General features: G+C 38.0%; 1 protein-coding gene across 12 annotated transcripts; it reads right to left on the bottom strand.

Annotated features, from left to right (window-relative positions):
- Nucleotides 1-3,568: 3,568 nt before the first annotated feature.
- LOC18423220 (putative plastid-lipid-associated protein 4, chloroplastic) lies at nt 3,569-18,685 on the bottom strand. Of its 12 annotated transcripts, none has more exons than XR_016054196.1 (7): nt 18,235-18,685; nt 16,239-16,352; nt 15,731-15,849; nt 6,172-6,246; nt 4,388-4,455; nt 3,772-3,844; nt 3,569-3,659 (listed from the first exon to the last, which is right to left on the bottom strand). XR_016054196.1 is itself a non-coding variant. In XM_011628047.3 (7 exons), the coding sequence occupies exons 1-6, from the start codon at nt 18,586-18,588 to the stop codon at nt 3,772-3,774; spliced, it is 783 nt and encodes a 260-aa protein (XP_011626349.1). In that variant the 5' UTR covers nt 18,589-18,685; the 3' UTR covers nt 3,569-3,659. The 12 variants fall into 12 exon arrangements, 6 of the variants coding, with proteins under 6 accessions (XP_011626349.1, XP_088721067.1, XP_088721068.1 ...); XM_011628047.3 differs by having other exon boundaries at nt 15,731-15,829; XR_016054195.1 differs by having other exon boundaries at nt 3,569-3,844.
- Nucleotides 18,686-19,221: the final 536 nt, after the last annotated feature.

The following is a 19,221-nucleotide window of genomic DNA, read 5'->3' as shown; positions in this document are numbered from 1 at the left end:
TAGAAACAACAATATGGCCTCAAGCACAGCCCTTGTCCCACCCCTTTAGAAAGATTAGGGACCAAACCAAGGTGGATAATCTCCATGGGCTCCTCTTGAGGGAGTTCAATAACGGTAATCCTTTGGGAAGCCATTGATGGTGGAGGTTGAACTTTACGATTAGCAAAAGAAAGGATAGCAGCAGAGAAGAGATAAAACCACAGGAGATTTTTTTGGGTTTCTTTATCTGGGATGCTGGGAAATCTTGTGGAGGGCAGAAAGGTATGATGGACATACCTTTTGAAGGAGAAGGAGAGGGAGTCAGCTTCTCGGGGGGAGGGGAAGGCAGAAGGGCTGTCAGATCAGACTTGGATGGTCGAGCAGGCTCCACGTGGTGCAACGGATTGAGCCTTCCCCCGTCACAAATCGACCGGACGGCCTGCAGAAGATATCGGAGTGCCGCGAAAGTCAGAACCTTTGGGGAGGGGAACCGTCTTGACGAGCGGAGCGGAGCGGAGCGGAGCGGAGCGGTTGGTTGGATTTGGAGGACTCTCCATCTTCTCTATGACGAAAGGGCAAAAACGAATTTGCCCTTATGGCCTTCCATTGAGTGTGCCCTGCATGGAAAAGGAGCTACCAGAAGACTCCTTGGACGAGCACATGGAGCCTTCATCCTCCACCAACTTTTTGCCACGCTGGACTTTTTGATCTGATGGTAGCCTCTTTCATTTTTTTGGTAACGGTTTGCCATTCTTCTTCCTTTTTACCAGAGTTAGAAAGGCTACCTTGAGCCATAGAAGGAGAGAGGCCATCTTTCTCCTTGGACGGGGTCACTGAAGAAGAGGAACTGGGATAAGAGGCAATGACCGAGCGGGGCTGTGTTTTAGGGGAGTAAGACACCTCGTTATTAAACTTGAGCACCAAACTTTCAGGAATGTCTACCTCCGGGGAGCAGGCAACCTTTGCTCTCAGCACACCCAATGAAGGACCAGCAGTCTTGAACCAATCAATCTCAATACGCTTGCCACACACCTGTACTATCTTTTCAAACACAGCCTTAGTCCATGCTTGGATAGGGATGGTCTCTATCTTGAGCCACACCGAAGAAGGCCGGATAAGCGAGGTATTGGCCTTAGAGTTCCACCATTCAGCAGTGACCCACACATCCTCCAAAAGTGTTCTTGCTACTCTATCAGCATCCTCCCGGGAGCCAAAAATTCTCAAGTGTCTGTTATCGGGAATGATCCTGCTAACCACCTTACATTTCCATACCCTCCAAGCCCAATCTTCAAAAATACTCAAATCCTAGACAGGTCGGCAAAAGGAACCCACCATAGCCAGTTCTAGCTTGAGAGCCCAATGAATGGAGTCTTGCGAGTCTATGATTATTATCTTTGGCTTTCCTACCTCTCCTGTAGCTCCAGGCTTCATCTTCTGCACCTCCTTCACACTTCCTTGCCTATTGACCCCATGCAAACCTCCGGGTTGTCGTTCGTGACTCTACCACCGTAAGACGAATACGAGTATCCTCCATAGCTCCACAAACAAAAAATTCGAAATCTCATCTTCCCCCTAGAAAGTTTTTTTTACTCCATCTACACATGCACCCCCTTTGTTTCCCGGTTCTCTCTCTCTCTCTCTCTCTGCATGTGTATTTACGACAATGTTTTTGTGTGTGCATGTATGAGAGAGAAAGATAAAGAGAGAGAGTGTGTGTGTGTTTAGTTGATGGTAGTGCTTACATCAATTGCTACATCTAATTAGGAGCCTTTCACTATACATGAAAGAGCTTAGGAGCATTTTACTTACATGAGAGAGAGAGCTTCTTGTATTTTTACTTGGAGAGATGCCCAAGGTGGTTAGACAGGGGATCTCGTAATCATTGTATATGATTGCATGACATGAAAGGACAATGGCCAAGTTCTCATCATAACCATCACACATCATGCACATATGATAGCCATATTGAAAAGCGAATCTCATTAAAGGTGCAACATGTACATATACTTAAGAGATGACCTTCATACACCATTGCAATCGTGTGAAAACGTCTATGTGACATAGACTTGTCCCTAAAAGCGAACTTGTAAACCATGAATTAGAATTATGTTATCTTCATCTATTGGCCGACTTTGATAGTCCAATTATAAACCCTTACGAAAAATTGTAGGTCATAGAAACTATTGGGTCAGTTTGAAAAAGTAAGTGTAGAACATGATTGCTAATAGAGATTGGGTGTCTCAATATATTCACATTATCTTAAACGAAGTTGGATCCAATTTCCATCAAAATATTTTGAATAGGATTAAATACGTGTTAAATGAATTTTAGAATAGTAATATAAATTTTAGAATGCCTTGTATATTGTATTTTATCAAAAAGAATTTTTCAAATAACTAAAATTGATTCTTCAGGTTTTATAAATATAGAGCCAATTTAAAAATACTAAATAAATTTTAAAAATCATCTTGTTATTTTTAAAATTGATTGGTGAGTGTAGGGGCCCAGATTTGGTGGGACCACGTGGAGCCCATGTGGATGGGGGTGTGGGTCCCACAAGGGACCACATGGGTGGCACACCCCACTCCCCCCCCTCCTCCTCTCTCTCTCTCTCTCTCTCTCTCTCTCTTAGAAAAGAAACTTGAGGGAGAAGGCATCTAGAGATGGGTTGATTGATATTAAAATTAGAAAGATTTTTTAGATTGATTGAAACTATGACACTAATTGAAATCATAGGACACATTTTCTTTATGAATTAGATTTGATAGAATTCTTGTTGAGGAAACAAAGGTATAAGGTTCTAACTCACTCCTTTTAATAATAATAGCTGATTTAAAGAATATATAACTAAGATCTCTTCTCCTCACAGATCACTTTTGATTTATAGTCAAGATTGTATCTTTATAAAAATAGAAAATCCTAAACTCCAAAACCCTAACTTTGCACTATAAACACCTCATTGGGAGGATGATATGACATGCACCATTGGTATTAACCCTCTCTCCCTCTCTGGCCTAGTATGCCATTCTCTCATCACTCTCTCTCTCTAGGCTAGCAAAATAGAAAGGCACGTCCCAAGCTAAGTTGAAAGAGGGGGCACACCCAAGTGGTTATGCTGTCAGTTTGAGTAGGGTTTTTGCCTAGGCTTCCTACATAGTCAGACTCATTGGTTGACCAAAATATTATGTGCCATTGTTAGAGGAGACCCGGTGTGGGGTATACCAAGCCTCGGAGGTAATCCTAGGCATTTACTATTGGTTTTTATTTACTTGATGCTTCTTGTTCTCAAGTTTATGTAATCTCAAGTTTACGTAATGTCACTTTGTTTATAATTTTGTTCTAAAGAATTGAATAAAGTTTTTATAGGTGGCAAGCAAGTGAAAATCTTCTTCTTGTTTGTGTTTCTTTTGAATCGAAGTCACAATTCTTGGACACTTGTAAGTGGTCTGGCCAGTATAATAAAAAAAAAGAGAGAATTTTTTAACTGCACATACTTGGCTAGATCACATGATCAATCCGTTTTTTTAAAACCTTGATTTGTCAACTTATTTGACATCATTTAAAGGGTCGTATAAGCGTAGGCAAATACTATTGGAAAGTCTTGTGCAAATTACATTACAGTTACATGGATAATTGAATACACAAGCATCCGTGTGAGGCTCAATTGAAAGCTCTCTCAGCTGCACAAATAATCAAATATACAAGTATCAGAGAGCATGGAAAGCCCTGGTATGGTATATGGTAAAATCATGTCTCTATCAACCAAAGTGAATAAAATGCAAGTTTCTGTACTTAGACTGGGACCCTATATGAAGGGTCGACCATTTTAAGAATGAACAAGTTTCCTTTGTCTCCTCGAGATACTCTGTAAAATAAATCACACAATTACAAATTGGTTGGATGCCATTCACATTCATTCCATAGCAAAAAGTTCGTTGTTTCACAGTAGATTAAGGAAAAGACCGCAAATAATAATCTAAAATTGAATCACTGAAAAAACACGACGGCAATAATCCATTTAGTACACCCACTGATTTAGATAAGAGATGAAATAACGAACCCAACAAAAAAAGCAACAACAAAAATAAGACCTAAGCAGTATGGATGCCTCAGATTACGTGATTATGTCTTGTCAGAATAGCTCACTAATATTTTATGGCAGACTGGCGGAATAGCTCACTAATATTTTATGGCAGACTGGACCTGACAGAACAGAAACTTACTCCCACAGGGTAGGAAATCTGGAAAAGTTTTCACAAATACATGTCCTTGTGCAACATGTGTGATCCAAATAAAACTCCATAACATATACTAATATACCTTCAGCATTAGCATGATCTAAAGAAAACAGACAATGCAAAAAGGCCCATACATTATGAGGGATATAGTACGTGTCTTAGGATCTTACCGCAGCTCATCGTCTAAATATGTAATTTCTAATTCACCACGACCACGTCCTGGTGCTTTTATTGGGATCTGTAGGACAATCAGAGAATCATATCCATGGAAAGTGAGTTTGGAAGCAACTCCGATATTTAGTCTCAGAAAAATAAATGCACAATGTTGGAGTGTACTTTTCATTTAAACTATCATTTAATTCAATAGAGAACCATAATGATATAATTCAGGAATTCATAATGTGGTTACAGATTCCCAAATGATCAAATATAAAGCTCCAATAAAATAAATTACTAACATGACTAGTGGGATCTCTAATACGATCAATCCAGTCCTGAAATCCAGATAAAAAAACCCTATCCAAAACGAACTATAACACACAAAGAAGATGTATTTTTCTGCTTTCAACTAGCTTCTGCCAAGAACCTTGGATGTAAGTGCACCACTAATAGCAGGTCCCTCTATGTCAAGGTTTGCGGATAAAATAATTGATATGGGTTGTATATTTCTTGATCACGTTCTTAGAGTTCCAGCAACAATGACATGTCACAGCCTCACAGGCAACCAAAATCAGCAACATTCACAGAAACTTATCAGCCCCAACTTAATTTGTTCCTCTACATGTCATGTGCTTCAGCTCTATATCTACTTCCTTCATCAACATTTTAGAGAAATACCCTGCGTCAGGTTGCATTATCCCATATAGAATAAAAGCTTTACAGGCAAAGCTTACTTTGATTGTTGCAAGAGACAAGTATCATGCAGGTCCATGAGAGGATGACAAGAACATCAATTTCAATAACAATTTCTAACGTAGAAGAAGATGTCCGTAACTGGGTGCAAGGAGGAAGACGACTTCTCGGGATCAAGGTGAAATAAACATGGAGAAAGAGACATGTACTCTGATGCATCAGAAATATGAATTGCAAACAAATAGCCGCAATAGAGATCACGAGATCAAAATGACAGTGCACATAATAAGAGGAAATCCTAGAACCAAACAAGCACATTAAAACTCAAACATGTGGTGCTTCATTTAGAAGGAAAAACAATAATTCAAGACCTGCTCTTTTAGCTTTCGCCCAGAAAAGACATTAATTTTTCCTAAAATCAACAGTAGAAGGCAATAATCAGACGACAAATTTGGGTAATAATAGGATAAATTTATGCTCATATCCCCCTATCCATTATTACAACTTTCCCGCCAAAACTTTGTATTTTACGTTCACATCCCTTTTTTAAAATTTTCATAAAAGCCCCCACTTCGGAGCTTGAGGGTCCAAAATAACAAAGCCTGCGAATTGAAGTCATAGAGAATTTTGGTACTCTATGACTTCGGACCTTCAAGTTCCAAAGCGAACTTTAGATCTTGACTTTAGCTCTTGAAGATATGAAGTAAGACTTCTAAGTCTTGACTTTAGATCTTTAAGATCTGTATTCAAGAATTTCTCATCACTTAGTACTTTATGGTATGAAGTGGGGGTATTTTGGAGGAAAAAAAAAAAAAGGGTCCGGACATAAAATACAAAATTTTGGGGGAAAACCTGCAATAGCGGGTATCTAAGGGGGTATGAGCATAAATTTCTCGTATAATAATATGAGTTTCCTAGGCACAAATTTGCATCTATGCATGCACTTGGAGACACACCCTAGCATGTAATTTTGTGTGTGTCAAAAATATTCTTGTCAATGTTATCATCATCATCACCTGTTCAATCAAATTAATTTTGCCAACAACCAACTTTTACTGTGCCATGACAGAGGAACGTTGCATAAAACTATATTTACACTTACCAAACCAGCAATTTTGAAGAAATCAAATTTCACACGCACCCTTCTTGCATTGAGAGGTTCTAAGTTTGCCGTAACCTGCAGAACCGATAGATATTAGAATAAAAAGCAGCATGGATGGAATCCCCAGGCTGTTTCATTCATAACATCCAAAAAACTATATAGAACTGGTGGTGTCATGATTATTTCAAAAACACCAAATTGCCAGTGCTGATATCAGGAACAAAAATTCCATAATAAATCACAAAAAAAAAAAAACAAATAACCTGCAGGCAGCCTTAATGATGATCTGGAAGGAGAATAACTATATAATACTCAGGAATACCATAAAAGGGAGGAAAGCAGTCCAAGTGGACATAAAAAAATGTTATACAATGCGCATTGCCTAGTGCAAGTTTCCGAGCACAATGCAGAAAAGGTGGATTGAGGTTTGTGTTCCAACTGGGGCCCACCATAGATGTCAGAAGCGGGAGTGGAAGGAGGGATCATCACATGCTAGAAGCTCCCTAGGTTGGAAATGCGTTCAATACATTGTTTACTTAATAAATTAATAATATAAAATTTTAAAAAGATAATAAATAATTTAAATTTTTAAAACATTATTAACAAATTAAAAATTCCACTAATCCCACAAAATACAGTAAAAAATGAACACACAAAAAAATTCCACTTTATTGTGCTTATGGAACAATAGTATCACAAATACAATAAAAATACTATGATGAGACACCTAGGAATAATTGATGAAAACACAAGGGCACTTATTTTTCATTGATAAAATCTGCTTTGTTTACGATTTCACACATTACAAACTCCAAAAGCACATCAAACTCCTTTGATTACAATTTTACAAGAGCGCATATACTATGCGCCTGTTGGAGCAATACTATAAATACTTACTCCACCTAGGAGTTACCAATGATTATAAATAAAATTATACTTGGATTTTGAGTTCTTCAAAACTTATGTCATTCATAGTTGCTTGTGTAGCAAGAGTGGACAATGGGGCAGGAGAGGGAGTGACAGATCGACACATGCAGGAAGCTCCCTAGGTAGGGAGCGCATTCCATACAATTTTTAAATTAATAATAAAAAATTTTGAAAAAAAATTCAAAAAAAATTCAGGAGATCAAAACATCTAGTAATTCTACATAATACAATAAAAAATGGCACACAAGAAAATGGACTATAATTTTTTTTATTCCTTTGAGGTGTAGTTCATGTAATAATAATCCCACAAAATACAATAAAGAATATATTATGACGAGGTGCATCGGATAACCAATAACAATTCACGAGAGTTAACTTTTTAGCGATAAAAATGTACATCTGCATTTTCGCATTTACCACATTCCAAAGCATACCAAGTAGCTTTATTTGCAATGTCATACTTCACAACATCCAAAAGCATTAGAGAGAGAATATGATTGCGATCCAAATAAATCATCTTCTTGGCCTCCTGTTGCCACTTTGAGTTGCAAGGAGCCAATGGAGATCACATCCAGAAGCGTTGGAGCGATATCTTGGAGCAGGATCACCACCTAGATTAGGAGATCCACTATAATCTCACCGCCCAAAAATTGGACTGTCTTTGTTCAATCTTGGGCTTTTTTCTTTTAGGAACATACAGATTGCAGTTTGAAAAAAATACCTTCAAAGGTTAGTCACTAGGGTTGAATAGGTTACATCCTCAAAGTTTGGAGTCCTAAAGGTAATCCTTGATTGGGTTTTTTATGCAATTTGGATTTCATTTTTTATTTTATTTATTTATTTACTTTTCGGCTTTAGCTATATGGATAGGTTTAGAGTGTTTGGGTTGGTTAGGATGAGTAGACTTCGTTTTAATGTGAAGATAAGGGAAGCCTCCAAGAATCATGGGAAGCTTCACATGAATGAAAAGATAGAGGTTTTAATGTGAAGACAAGGGAAGCCTCCAAGAATCATGGGCTTCACATGAATGAAAAGAGAGAGAGAGAGAGATATTAATGTGATTCAGAGAGAGAGAGGTAGAGAGAAGGAGATGACATGTGGGTTTTTTATTTTATTTTTATTTTTTTCTTTTAGTTTGTATTTGAAGGGAAGGAGGTCCCTTTTTGACAACTAGTTATTTTAGACAAGAAAGAAATTGTTTTTGGATCTTGTGAATAGATCTTTGGGGTGCCATTGTAAATCGTGAAAGATGGTATATTCCCTTATCCCTTCATTGCTATATTTATTTGATTTATTTCTTTTCCATCTTCCTTGCATCAAGTGGTATCGAAGCGAAATAAGATCCAATCATCATAATGCCATCGAAACGTGCTCTTGCGATCGATGACCTAATGCCACAAATTACAAAATGTATAAACAAAGCCATGGAGGGTATCAGAGTAGAGATCGGAGTAATGAATCAATGGTTGCAATGGTTGGAAGATACCATACTTCGAGAAGAGGGAGCTCCATGAGGAACCGATGCCAAATTTCGAGGTATAGAGGGATCGAGTCCCACGACAAACGTGGGGTGCCGATCTCGAACATAAAGAACAAATTTGAAGTTAAGACCCACATCCTGTAGAGAGTCCACGAGATCTCGGTATTAAAGTCGACCTCCCTGAGTTTCATAGTAAACTCCACATAGAGGGTTTTATTGACTAGTCGAGTGCAGCTAAAATTTATTTTGAATGGAGTGAACTGTTAGAAGAAAGTAAAGTTAAACTTGTTGCAGTCAAGCTCCACGGATATGTTGCAGCTTGGAGGGAGCAAGTTTAAGAATCCCGACTTCATAGTGGAAAGGAAAGAATTTCTAACTGATAGAAGATGAAAAGAAATTGAAAGGAAATTCTTTCCTATGGATCATAAGCAAATTCTCTTTGAAGACTTCCGAATCTTTGACAGAATGAAAAGGAAGTAGAGGATTATACACATGAATTTTATAGACTTGTGGCTCAAAATAACCTCTAAGAGAGTAAAGGACAAAAGATTGATCATTATGTTAATAGGCTCCAACCAACCATTAGAAATGTGGCCTTTCTACATAGGCCATGGACCTTAAGCAAAGCTTTTCAAAATTGCTATACACGTGGAGACCAAATTCCAATGGAGCACTAATGAGCACCTTTTCATCCAAAAGGAGGTTTCGTACCATCCAAAACTTCATGAAGAAAAGAAGGATTCCTCCAAGTAATGAAATAGGCCACCGTGCATATGAGTGCCCAAAAAGGAGGATGGAGGTATGCTTGGCTAAAGAAGTAGACGAAATTCAATATGAAGATCAACACCCAGAAATACAACTAGATGGTGATAGTCTTTGATTTGAGTTCGAATCTTCAAACTCAAGGTTGAGCTTATCCGAAACTTAGGAGGATGATGCAATTTGGATTTTTTTTATTTATTTTTTTTATTTTTTTAGCTTTAAAAAAAATGTTGAATCCTCCATAGCTCCACACATTTTATTGTGTATAGAATTGTATGCTTTTTAATTTAATAAGTTAGTTTTGTTGTATATAGTTTTTTATTTAATAAGAGAGTAGACTTAGGTGGGCTGGCCATGTGTGGTGCCGACTAAGTGCAGCACCTGTTAGGATGTGCGAATTAGTTCAAGTGGTATGACCGAAAAGGAAATGGGGTAGGCCCAAAAGGACGCGATTGGAAGTAGTCCGAAAAGATATAGGGACTTATGGCCTCACTAAGGATATTGCATTTAATAGAGCAGAATGGAGAACCAAGATTCATGTAGCCGACCCCAATTAATTGGAAAAAGGCTAAAATGATGATGATGATGACGATGAAGTTAGTTTTATATAAAACATATTGTTAAGATGCCAGAAGCCATTAAGCAATTATTGAACTAACTAATATAAAAAAAATGGTTTACGAATCATACAAGTAAATTCATGTAGAACTAAAAAAAGAGAAGTAAAAAACAATATTCATTCGATTAGGGGGCAATGGACATTTTTATTAAATTGCTTTCCCAAAGACCTAAACTACATATCCAAATGGGAAAATAATAATCAAAATACATAATAACATATCAAATATATATCACAAAGTATAAAAAAAAAGGGCAAATAGCAAATAATAACATCATTAGACATTATGGGGACAAATATACAAAACCTAAATGAAAACTATTGAAATATACCAACCTTCTTGAAGTGCACTCGATTTCGGGTCAAACCGAAATATTTGGGATCCCAAATCTCCTCTTTTACACCCCTTATAAGCCTCAAAAAGATTGGGGATGAATATCCTTCATTATCGTAAACATTCGAGGATTTTGAAAAAAATTTGATCTCTCAAAAATTCTTCAAATCTAGTTTTTTTTCAAGCTGTTTCTCACTCTAAAGTTCACTAAAATTGTTTTTTGAGGCAAGAATGGCCCCCCAAACCCTTATCCCCCCTTTTAATTACCTTTTTTTTCCCTCTCCCGAATTTAAAGGGGTAAAATTACAAGGTCGAGGCAGCGCCTAGGCATCCGCTTAGGCAGGCACCTTGGGCGTCTAGCTTATTCTGCCTAATAGTGTCTGCCTAGACCACTCCTAGGCATTTTTCCAAAAATTCCGCCTACTCAGCCAGGCAGCCGACTTTTTGTTCATTGATCGCAATTGAGATCCAAACGAATCATCTTCTTGGCTGCTTATTTCCCATTTGAGCAGATAGAACCGATCCTATAAGTTGGGAATCGAGATCTGAAAATTTAAAAATCGTGATCCGCTAGGGATCCCTATCTTGGAGCATTGGAATAAGATCAAGGAGTGGGGCCGACATATAGGTTGGTCGATTCTGGTAATCGGGGGGGGCATCTTTAGATTCCTACAATCTCAAAAATGTTCAAAGGTAGGCCAAAAATATCCAATAAATATAAGAAAGACTAAGGGGCCGGTGAGGTTTATTTTTATTTTTAATTTTTTTATTTATTTGGTGGGGTTGGGGGGCGGTTCGGTCTGAAGAAAGCTTTTCGTTGAGAGTTGACATTCAAGGGCTGGTTAGGCAACAACATCTTTGCAGGCAAGGATTTCTACTCTCTAACTTGGAGAACGGTATTTGAAGTAAACATTCCTCCATTCCTAGTCAATAATCTTGATGAGATCAAAATTGGTAACAGAACCTTTAGCCGCATACGTGAAATTTCTAGGATATGTTAGAGTACTTTAGGATTCTAAATGTCGCTGAGTTGTGAGCCAGGCCTGCCCTTTATGAACCAGATATCAATTTCTAGGGGGGAGTGTGACTCGGCCAGAGAGTTTTCTCAGAAGGCAAAGCTAGGATGGAACTTATGGATGTTCCTAAGGAATTTTGCAATAGGTTTAGGATGATTTTTGGTGTCAAATACAACTTGCATCACCACATTCCAGAGAAGAATATGACAATGATGTTAGGAGTTTAGGTCCTAGTTGGAAGGTAGTCTAATATTCTTGCTAAAGGAAATTATTGATGATAGTAGGCCATCAAAGATCTTCCAATGTCAAGGTGGATAAAGGCAAAGAAATCATTCATAGGGTACTGCCTATACACTTACTTCAGGAACAAATCAAAAAATCCTAGCACGGTCTATCACATTGACTCAGGAAACGTGTATCACAATGTGCAATGGCACTTTGGTCTATGCTCAGGTGCACTGCTCAGGTGCACAGTTTTTGGAGAGGATTTGGTTCAATGGACTAAGGTCTGCCATTAACAGAAATCCGAAGCTAATTAAGAAGTCCCAGGGGCCTTCAGCAATAACACCCACTTTTCACTTTCCTTTTCACCGTCATGGCAATGCCTCTCAGTATTATCTTGAGGATAGGAGTCTTTAGAATGGAATAAAGGTTTCTCCCTTGGGGACAGTTTGTAGAGGATTTCTCATCTTTTTTTGCCAATGACATGATTACTTCTGGAGAAACCTTGGTGGAACAAAGTCTTGCCTCTATATTTACCTTAATATACTGAAAGGTAGATGAGCACAAAGTTGACTCAGAAAAAAGCATATGTAATAAGAGTTGATATGCAAATTGAACATTGATATTGGTGCTTGTGTTTTTGGGGACACTGTTGGAGACTGTCCCACTTGTCTTGGTTTTTACCTCTTTGAGCTTTAAAATTTAAGCCTGAAATTACTGCACTTAAGAATTGACATGTCACATTTGTTCATGCAAACAAGTAAACACCTGCAAAACTTGTTGGGCACTTGACTGGCATCGGCATCCCTGCAACAGCAGCAATCCTTTGAAAGAGAAGATGGGGATTGTGGCTCTGTCTCCAGCAAACGATGTTTACATGTTAACAAATGAGGCTTTTGGAGGAATTGGAACCAATGATCTGCGTGTATCTTGACCACATAGTTGTATCCAGGGAAACATTATTTACCTAGGACCAAGTTGCAGTTTTGAAAAGACAAAACTGTAAATTCTAAAAGTCACACTCCCAAACTGTGTAACAACAGTTCAGAAGAAGGAATCCTAACCTAGTGGAGAGAATGAATCATATTAGTCGTCAAAGCTTTTTCCCAATTAATGGGGTCGGCTGCACGAATCCTGGTCCGCCATTCTATTCTATTAAGGATCATACCCTCAATGACGTCATAAGTCCCCATATCTTTTCTCGCTACTTCCAACCATTTCCTTTTGGGCATACCCATTGCCGTTTTTTAGGCTTCCACTTGAACAAACTTGCACATCCTAACAGGTATTGTACTGGGTATGTGCCACATATGGCTAGCCCACCTAAGTCTACTATCTTTCATCTCATTGCCTATTGGTGCTCCACCTAAATTTTCCCCAAGAATGAAGCATATTAGTGATGAAAAGAAATCAATATTGAACATAAACTAAACAATATAGGCATTAAACATGGGCAAGACTTGTTTGAAGACTTGGCCAGAAATAAGAAAAGCCAAAAAGAGCAAGATGCCCAATGCAGGGAACAGTATACAAGACTACAGCATTAGAAAAATCACAAGTCACAATTTCTGCAATTCCAAATCTTAAATATTACCGAGACAAGCATAAGATTCACATGCAAGTTTGTAACACCTAGTTTGGCTGCAAGATACACTTTGGTCAATGTGAATTTTGAGTTCCCACAAATGCAGTGTTTCCCAAGTTGGACAAAAATTGGCATTTTCTAAAGTAGAATCCAAATAAGCCACACAACCATGAAGTCGATGTCACCTAAACTGCCATCCCAATAGCATTCGGAGAAGCCCCATGCCATTGCTCCCAAGCTTAAACGAGAAAGCCCACATAAATTATATACCCTTTTGTACATAATACATATAGTTTATTTATAAACTTTTGAAAATTCTCATGATGAGACAGAAATATAAGAGGATCTTTGAAATCAATTACAAAGGAAGGCAGGATGTATTGTTTGTTACCTTTAAAGGCCTTGAAAGCATGTAAAAATAAATTGGATATTCACATTTCCATGATAGTGTTGGTCAACTAACCTTGGGTTGGGAGGTCTATGGTTCAGGTCATGTCTAAAACCCTTACTCTTGGGCATAGGTAATAATGTTGGGGGTTTCAATGGGTCATCCCTGGTTGAGGTCAGAGAGATGCCTAGGGATGATGATGAGAGATAGGAAGCCGTTAGGATTCTTGCATGCAGTTGAGGGCTTGTGAGGGCAAAGGCCAAATCCTCAACAACCATTGCACGGCATATACACTTCACAATAACATTTTGGGAAGCAGCCCTATAGAGAGATAGCGGTGTACATGTGTATAAGAGTGTGTCCCCTTTGCACTATAGTGATATCTACATATGTACATATTTATAGATATGACTTGCTCTTGGAGGCGAACCTCCAATCGACATGCTAGCTTCATGGTTCCACCATTTACTGGCCAACTATAATCGACACGCTATCTTCATGGTTCCACCATATATTGACCAACTTTGATGGTCCAATCATGAACCGTTGTGATTGATTATGGGACATGGTTCTGTTGGGTTGGTATTGAGAAGATGATTGTGGGATACGGATTCTCGCATAGGTACAGTATGTCAGAGGTATCACTTATTTCTTAATCATCAGTACCCATTCAATTCAAGTTTTGATTTAAACATGATTTGGAATTTTCAGAATGTCAAAGATATTATTTTCCAACTTTATTATGCCCCTACGATTTTTAAATATTTTTCAAAATTTTAAATTTGTTTTAGCCATTAAAAACCCCCAAAGGACAGTTTTAAGATTTTGGCACTTTGTAGAGGCATGTATTGAGTTGGACCAATGTGGGGGGGCCACGGGCCCAGCCCTCACACATGAGGGGACCACATGGGTGGGACAATGGGCCCAAAAGGGCCACACACCCCACAGCGAGACGCCCCATGATCTCCTTGTTCGGAGATATGGCATCATGTTGAGATATGGAAAATATTTTCTATTTTGAAAATAATTTGAAATAGATCTTCCCCTTTAACTTTGGATTTCTAAAATAATTGGAAGTAATTTCTATGTGACAATGAGAAAAAATTTGGACTTTATGGGATGATGGGAGATGTAATCCCGGTTTGAATAGAAGTGGATTCCTCCTTGATCATGATGGCTGAGGTCAAGAATCTGAGGGATAATAGTTCTAGGATTCCTCCTTGATCATAATGGCTGATCTACGATGGCTCAATTTTATCAATTCACATATTACCTAGTAGTCCTATAGTCAAATTTGAGTCCCAATGGAAGATGAAATACCTTAGGCCTTCGCCTATAAATAGTACAGCACCCCCCTCATTCCCACCATCAGTTTTTCTAGAGCCCCCTCTCTCTTTCCTTTTCTCTCGTCTCTCTCCTCCATGCTCTAGTTCTCTCTCTTTATCTTTGTCCCTCTAGCCTTCTCTCTCTCTCTCTCTCTCTCTCTCTCTCTCTCTCTCTCTCTCTCTTGGTGGGATGCCACCCATAGAGACCTAGGCTGAGACGCTGCCTGGGTGCCCTCTGAGAGAAGCACGCCCAGCATCTAGTTTGCTCAAAGGGTGGTGCCACATTGTGTACATGCTCTCAGAGTCTCAGCCCTGGTTTTGTGCGAGGGTATTGCCATAGGTGCTACCCAAATTTGGAGGACTTAAGCAAGGCCAAGGATCCGTGCGCCAACGGTCTCGTAATCAGGTATGGGTTGTAATAAGTCCTACAAGGTGCCCCCACGAAAAATTCAGAGAAGTCTTCCCAGGTTTATTTTTCCTTCAGTTTTTTTTTTAATAGTTTATTGTTGTTGACTCCTAAATTTTATTTTCTTTAAGGCAGTAACAGCTAAGATCCATAGGTTGTACTTAGTTTTTTTATCTACTTCTGTTGTGTAATTTTGGCATTGTAAGTAGAATCACTTGGTACTTACCCACAAAAAAGTAGAATCACTTGGTTGTGAATAAAAGAAAAAGAAAAAAATTTTGAATTTTTTAATTTACATCATGAATCCTACATAGCCAGTACTTCAACGATGATAAATTCTGATCATTAAAAGAAAAAAAAAAAAAAAAGCAAGGATTTCCTCTCACCAATAAGTGGTAACCTTTATTAACAATGAAATGGTAGTTCAACTAGCATCACAAAACAAACAAAATTTGGAAGGTAATACAAATAGGAAGAAATCAATCTGGGAAGAACCTGATTAAAGTATGGCCATGTTTCCATATTTTGAGCCCTTAGTGTATCGGCATTGATAGCTTGGTAGATTTTCCCATTTGGTCTCAAGAACTTTGGCCTCTGTTGCGATAATAGCACACCTGGATAATCAGTTGTAAAATCCAATTGTGTAAAGCATAAATATGATTTTGGCCAACAAATCAAAACAAGCAGATCACATGCAAGAAAAAAGTTCAGAAAAAATATCATACATAATTGATTTAACATGAGCATCGAGAAGCAAGGAATGTCTAAACTATAACTTAACAAGATCTATGTACAAATCAAACATGAGTTTATGCTGAATAGTTCAATAATTTAATGAATATCCAGTTATTGTATAAGGCAACAGGGGCAAATCAAATATGAGTTACAGATGAAACTTTGCTTACTATAACAACCAAGTGCAATGGCAGCATTAGGTACATTTTTTTGTAGTGATCTAGTGTTTGAGACAAGAAATGGTCTTTTGACTAAAAGCGAATCCCACCTGCTTTTGCAAAATTGAGCTAGATGTTGTATAAAGAAGCTCCCATTTTCCATTCAGCAAATCAGACTTGAGAGGCTCTTGTATGGCATTCACTGCTTCCAATTCTCTGGCAATCTAGTCCATATTACAAACCAGAAAATCAAGAATAAAACCACGTCCACCTATTATCATTAAATCATGCGAATAAGCTTAAAAGAACTTCAGCATAGGACTTCCAGATGTAATTTATCTAATTTCGTCTTGAACAGAACATTCAGAAGAATACTAACAGAAAAGGGAACTGCAAAGATTTTCAAACCAATGAAAAGAGAAAAAGAACAAAAAAGAAAATACTAAATGTGAGATAACTTGAGTCGGAATAAACTGGTTATCCGACAAGTAGAGAATTTGTAATATGACATTTGAATATCAGTATCTAGGCACATCATGACAATCAGGCTCAAGAGTCCCATACACACTACTTTCATCCTTAATTGTTAATCCCAAAGTTACCAAATAAATGAAAAACAATTACTAGAAAATACTTAATTTGAGCTTTCTTCATCTACGCTTGCTTGTATTGTCCACTTACTTAAATCAGAACAAGAGTTCTATGATTTCACATACACCTTTTGGTAAATCTTGTTTCTCAGAAAGAGTTTTACGTCACAAAAAAAATCTGCACCCACCTATGACAAAACTGCTATCCCTTTCACTTCATCGGTAACGACATTACCCCATGCAGAGCTGTAGTTTACAACTTGTCTTCAATGTGAAAGTGAAACTGCAATGATCTTCAGAGGGTATTCCTCTTGTCTCCAAACATTACAGAGAATTTTTTACCAGTGTCCACGTCACCACAGCATTTACAAAGTTAAATAGGAACAATTATTTCTCTGCTATTGGATTTAGTCCATCTCCATTATATCTCTGGACCTTCAACAACAGATGGAACTAACTTTTATGTGCTTTGCTTCCAATGAGTCTTAAGGCCACAATACACGTGAAAGCAATTGTCTCAGCTTGAAGTCTTAAAGAAATGGAAACATGCATATGAATCATTGCGATGGCAATACTTTGTGGATATACACTAGGCATCAGCAAGGGAAAAAGGACACTAGCCAAGCAGCCCATGGGAAAGTGCTCACTCAACAATACATACATGCTCTTGTGGCATGTTACATAATGCCAAGTGAACATCGAGAATAGAATTGTAAGTTTGTTAGCATAGAACGAGTGGTAACCAAAATTGCCGGGACTTTCTTGGAAGTGTGGTGTGTTCTCATTGCAAATTGAAGGAGTTCAAAGCAATTCTCATCGACCAACCAATAAAAAGAGCATACACATACTATACGTTGCATAAAAATTTCACAGACTAAAAAGCAGGGGAGGTCAAGGTTTTGAAGCCTTGAAGTTGTCTCAAAAAGTCCAGGCCAGCTAACCTAGCCTTTTTCATATTTACCCAAAATAGAGTTTTGCACATGCCCAAGCAAAAACACTTGTCTTTGTCATTTACAGGAAGAATGTTTTGATTTTTACCTCCAAATAAATGATGCATATGCAATTGGTCTATAAAGCATTTGACCAAGAACTACCAAAAAATTAAGCAAACATGGTTTGGTATGTTTCAATACACAGGATGCCTTTGTGACTAAATTTTGTCTACTTTGCGACTTAATTAAAAAAACGGATTACAATTCACTACTTTATTCAATTAAAAAAAAAAAAAAACATAAGAAATCTTTGACCATAATATACACCCAAAGAAAGAAAACATGCAAAAAATACGGATCCCATTAGAAATTCCCCAAGAAAGAAGAAACTTAGGTTTCAATTTTCCCTATTTCTTCTTTCACTGGAAGTTTCCATCTTCTCTACAAATAAACACTCGTCAGCAAATACAGTGACCAACAAAGACGAATTTGCAGAACGAAGTTCAAGTGGCACACCAAAAAATATAGGGAAAAGAAAGAATTCCAAAGGAAACAATAATTCCAATAATTAAAGGAAAACCAACCTTGTCTATGCGATCCTGATCTTCTTGTGTTGCTTCTGCGCCTCTATCAAGTGGAGCAATGGCCTCTAAGAGCTCTTCTTTGAGGGCTTTGCTGTCTTTCTTCTTCTTCAGAAAAGGGAAAAACGAGGCCTTGCTCCTCCATTTCTGTAAATATGGTGGCTTTTTAAATCCGGACTCATGTCCAAGAAAAATGGGGACTGGCTTTCTGAGAGAAGGAAAGGTGGCAATCCATGAATTGCCAAGAAATTGGGCAGGTATGGTGAGCCTGGTGCGGTGGCACGGATAGGATTTAATGGAGGAACTAGGGTTTGTTGTTGGTGTCAGGGCAGCGGCACAAGAAGATGAAGAAGCCATAGGAGTAACTGTGTTCCTGAGATGGAAGACGGAGAAGATGATTTCGCTTTTTTTTCGCTCGTTTAGGATATGGTTTTAGTGGGTTTTACCCCCTCTCACTCTCCATATGTCTGTTTAGCACTCAAATCTTATTTAATATGGAGATCATGAATATAAAAAACAAATAAATTTTAAGAATATGAAAATAATAATTTTATAAGAAAAACAGTTGACCGTTAGTTTCAAATGTTTCCGGATGGATCACTTATTTACATCCATCTTTAAGATTGGATGCTTTATATCTTGGGACATTACGTATCTTTAAGATTGGATGCTTTATATCTTGGGACATTACGTAGAAATGCTGTCCAGCCCGAATACATCCATCTTTAAGATTGGATGCTTTATATCTTGGGACATTACTGCCCAGCCCGCATGAAAAAAAATCTTAATTTCTCACGGTTTTCAAGAGAAATATTATTTGTTGAGTTGCGACTCATGAGTCATGTGAGAGATTCCAATACTCGGAACATTTTATCTTTCCCGTTATCCTAATTTCACATAAGCTAAAACATTCTAGGCTGCCCTAAGTGTATATTTGCTTTTCGAAAGTTTTACTTGCGTCCCTGCCGTCAGAATTGAATAATAGATGGC

This window comes from Amborella trichopoda, chromosome 4 (genome assembly GCF_054954075.1).
Source record: "Amborella trichopoda isolate Santa Cruz 75 chromosome 4, AtrichopodaSantaCruz75HAP2 v2.0, whole genome shotgun sequence".
In the NCBI taxonomy this organism is placed as follows: Eukaryota; Viridiplantae; Streptophyta; class Magnoliopsida; order Amborellales; family Amborellaceae; genus Amborella; species Amborella trichopoda.
The sequence above is the reverse complement of the archived record's forward strand: the minus strand, read 5'-3'. Positions and strand labels throughout refer to the sequence as shown.

Excerpts from the sequence above, each read along its gene's own strand:
- LOC18423220 (XM_088864941.1), bottom strand. The coding sequence starts at position 18,588 with ATGGCTTCTTCATCTTCTTGTGCCGCTGCCCTGACACCAACAACAAAC. Across the intron at positions 16,353-18,234 it reads ATCAGGATCGCATAGACAAG|ATTGCCAGAGAATTGGAAGC; the intron begins GTTGGTTTTCCT and ends AATATGGACTAG. Across the intron at positions 6,247-15,730 it reads CATGGCCATACTTTAATCAG|GTTACGGCAAACTTAGAACC; the intron begins GTTCTTCCCAGA and ends TCGGTTCTGCAG.